The 3,925-nt window shown below is 46.8% G+C and overlaps 1 protein-coding gene across 1 annotated transcript; it reads right to left on the bottom strand.

The window, feature by feature from the left end:
• Positions 1–363: 363 nt before the first annotated feature.
• Positions 364–3,391, bottom strand: LOC132816942 (homeobox protein Nkx-2.5-like). The gene is made up of 2 exons (XM_060827005.1): positions 3,085–3,391; positions 364–1,001 (listed from the first exon to the last, which is right to left on the bottom strand). Exons 1-2 carry the CDS (start codon positions 3,389–3,391, stop codon positions 364–366), a joined length of 945 nt encoding a protein of 314 aa, XP_060682988.1.
• Positions 3,392–3,925: the final 534 nt, after the last annotated feature.

The raw sequence follows: 3,925 nt of genomic DNA, 5'->3' as shown, positions 1-3,925 counted from the left end.
AACCTTACAAAAATATTTCTGTCAGTGACAATTTCAAGAGGTTACTTCCCCCCCCCCCCCCCCATATCAGAAACGGTTTTGACACTGGGACCAGAGTTACGCCTGTTTCATGAGTCAGGTCACCGAAGGTCCACATCTGAACGGCGTTCGAGTTTTGCAAACAAACACATCCAAGCGTTCGTAACGAACAGACGGAAGTTCTAAAAGAATTAAAATACCATAATAAATAAAAACGACGCGTTCCTCGATTTATTTTGCAGAAACGTCTTACCATTCCCAGGAAATTCATGCTTCTGAAGTTATTTCTACGGTTGAAAACTGCTGGCATTGTGGGCAGCTGTCTCTCATTCTTATCCGCAGTCCTTACCAAGTTCGGATTCCATGCAAGGGACCTTGCAGAGCCGAGACTCCGGGGGTTTGATGAGCCTGAGACTGCGCTGCCGAGTAATTTTCGTTGCCAACATTAAAATTCATGCCCATGTTGAGGAAGGAACTGGCAGGAGCGGTCTGCTGCATGGTAGCCACACTGGGATACATGCAGCTGTAGTCTCCGTCACAGCTACCAGTGCTGTAGTTGGGATAAGTGGGGTAAATACTGTAGCTGTAGGGCGCCACGCTGACATTGTAGGGTGAACTGTAAGGAGGGGATGCTCCGAGGCAAGGTTTCCCGTCCCTGACCAGCACAGGCACAGCAACCCGGCGAGGAGCTGGAGGCGCTGCTCCCAATTCCAAGTGTTTATCCTGTCGCTGCCGCTTGCATTTGTACCTGCGGTTCTGGAACCAGATCTTGACCTGCGTCGATGTCAGTTTCAACACATTTGCCAGATGATCTCTTTCTGGGGCGGACAGGTACCTTTGCTGCTTAAAGCGTCTCTCCAGCTCGTAGACCTGGGCCTGAGAGAACAGCACTCTCGGTTTGCGCCGAGCTCTCCTCCCAGAACCTGCAACAGCGTCGCCCCTCCTGGCTTCGCGGGACGTCTTTTTATCCATCGACTTTCGTTCTAGATTACAACACACACAAGGACATTAAAGATCACGCCGGGTTTAAAACAAAAAAAAACCCCAAAGAAATGCCGATTGCTGTAAACCAGAAACGAAAAATAAAAACCAGAAGCCGCTGGAAAAGCTCAGCTTGTCTGGCAGCATCTGTTACAGAGAACTGAAAGTTTCGGGTCCAGTGACCCTTCCTCAGGACTGAGGCGGCCGGAGCTGCCAAGTAATTTCTGTTTCAGTTGAAGATTACACCGGGGAACGGGCGCTTTAAACTCGCGCCGTTGTCGGTGTTTAAAAGGGAGTTTACTGCTTTCGTTTGAAACTCGGTTTAAAACTTGCTGGCGATTGGCTTGTTATAGAGAACTCTCCCCCCTCCCCCCCCCCCCCAATCTGCGGGCTCCTGGTGTTTATAATTTGCATCATTTACTCAGATTGTTTTGTATTTCGGTGTCACTGAACAATAGTAAAATCAAACCGCTTCGCTAAGCTCCAGCTAATCTCGGGGTCTTGTTGATGAAGTTTTCATGAAAATATACAACATTTGCGCTACATCTGTACATTTCTCATACCCCATCTCATTTTAATAAACTGGAGACGGTCAAACACTATTCGAGTATTCAGGAACTCACATCACGATTGACCATATACTGCCGACACCTTTCTCTGTACACACTAAATGACCGAAGACCATTGTAACCGGATTGATGCTGTTCCATCGCTTGACTGGGTTCTACAAGCGCCCCTCCCCAGTACACAGCTCTAGTTCTGCACATATCCCTGTACTGTACACGTCTCCAGTACTGTACACTCTCCTATTCTTGTCGACATCTCCAGTACGGATCCCCAGCACTGTACATATCCCCACTACACATCCTCAGTCCAGTGCACACCCCCAGTACACATCTCCAATACTGTATAGACCCTAGAGCTGTGAACAAGCCGGTACATATGTCCAGTATACATTCACAGGACTATTCACATCCCTGTACTGTACACATTCTCAATGCTGTATACATCCCAGAGCTGGTGACATCTCTGTACTGTACACGTCCCTGTATTGTACACATTCTCTGTAATGTATACATCCCTGTGTTATACACATTCCCTGTATTGTACACATTCTTTATAATGTACACATCCTTGTATTTTAATGTACACATCCCTGTCATGTACGCATCGCTGTAATGTACACACCCTGTAATGTACACATCCCTGTATTGTACACCTCCCTGCATTCACACATTTCCTGTATTGTACACATCCCTATACTGTACACATTCCAGTATTGTACATTTCTTGACCTGCAATCTTCTTCCCGACCTCTCCGCCCCCCCCCCCCAGCCTATCATCCTCACCTTAACCTCCTTCCATCTATCGCATTCCCAACGCCCCTCCCCCAAGTCCCTCCTCCCTACCTTTTATCTTAGCCTGCTTGGCACACCCTCCTCATCCCTGAAGAAGGGCTTATGCCCGAAACGTCGATTCTCCTGCTCCTTGGATGCTGCCTGACATGCTGCGCTTTTCCAGCAACACATTTTTCAGCTCTGATCTCCAGCATCTGCAGTCCTCACTTTCTCCTTGTACATATCCTTGTACTGTATACATGCCGAATACACAGATTCAGTCATACGCGCACACACACTGCGCGCAAAAGCAGTTTGGGCTTGAGTAGTAACATTCCAAGGATACATGCAGCTACTCCAAATAAAACATGCGATAAAAATTACCCGCTCAATGGATCCCAAATCCGGTCATTTTAAAAATCATCGCGACAAGTATAAATCACTGGTGAAATATTGTGTAAATCGCTGGTGAAATGTTTTAAAGGTTTCTACAAAGGCGACCTTTTTAGTACTTTAATCTAGTTTATTATTCGATGTCAGTTAGTCAGATTCAAACCCACCAATGTAGGTCTCTCTAGGCATCGATTTGCTTTCTCCAGTTCTTTCCATTGTCAATAATCGCAATTTTTAGTGTGCTTTAACTCTTTCAATGCCGGCTTTAACGCTCGGGTAAACTATGTGAAGTGAGTTTCTGTTCACTGATAATCACTTGTGGGCCATTCGCCCACCTGTCAGTGTGTTTATTTACCTGGGCTGTTGCTGTGAGTGGCGATCTCCATCCGTGCCTCGCTGCAGTTCGGGTTCTCAGTCACACTCACACCGGCTGGAAATGCCGCATTGCTCTTGTGGACAGGAGGTTTGACCAGTTCATTGCCAAGACCCGGGAACCCGGTGTATTTGGGTTGATACGCTTGCTCCAACATACAAGAGGAAGGCAGGACATCCGAAGTTGCGCCCGCATGATCTAGGATCCAATGCTTTTCATGGCGATGTTCGAGGTTTAAAATATCCTTGACAGAGAATGGGGTGCTCGAAGCTGCGGAACTTGGAAGCATCTCGGGGTAACTCCTGGGCGGGTACAATGTTTCTAAAGTGTGAGGAGGACCGGTGAGCAAATCCGGCCCCACATCACTGTTTCAATGACGCGACTTTGAATGGGCTTGACTCCGTTCAGGGGTGACTGACGTTAACAGAGAGGCAGAGCTTCAAGTCTTCCAGTGACATCGAGAGATTTCTATTGGCCAGGAGCCTTTTATCCTGGGCGATGGGGAGAGGCCAGATTTCCTTTTGAAGAATGCAATTGAGAGAAGGTTTCTTCAAAGCCCAATGGTATTGCCTTTCCCAGGACACACAGAAATGATACATTTCCCATTTATCCGTTACTGCAACATTCTTAATAAATAAAATCCGTTTGGTGATATTGTAAAACAAGGGCAATTATTCAGCAAAAGCGCCTGGCACTAGCCATCTATTACAATGAGAATAAACAGTTCAACGCATAATTCATTTCACAGGCGCTTGGAGGAGTTCCAAAATTCGGTAAATATTTGTCCGATAAATATCGTAGAACTCACCTCAGCGGTAAGTCG

This window comes from Hemiscyllium ocellatum, chromosome 1 (genome assembly GCF_020745735.1).
Source record: "Hemiscyllium ocellatum isolate sHemOce1 chromosome 1, sHemOce1.pat.X.cur, whole genome shotgun sequence".
NCBI lineage: Eukaryota > Metazoa > Chordata > Chondrichthyes > Orectolobiformes > Hemiscylliidae > Hemiscyllium > Hemiscyllium ocellatum.
The sequence above is the reverse complement of the archived record's forward strand: the minus strand, read 5'-3'. Positions and strand labels throughout refer to the sequence as shown.

Bases quoted from the DNA above. Each gene is read 5' to 3' on its own strand.
- LOC132816942 (XM_060827005.1), bottom strand. From the start codon at position 3,391: ATGCTTCCAAGTTCCGCAGCTTCGAGCACCCCATTCTCTGTCAAGGAT. The intron at 1,002-3,084 runs GTAAATAAACAC...GTTGTAATCTAG, and splicing joins CACTCACAGCAACAGCCCAG to AACGAAAGTCGATGGATAAA.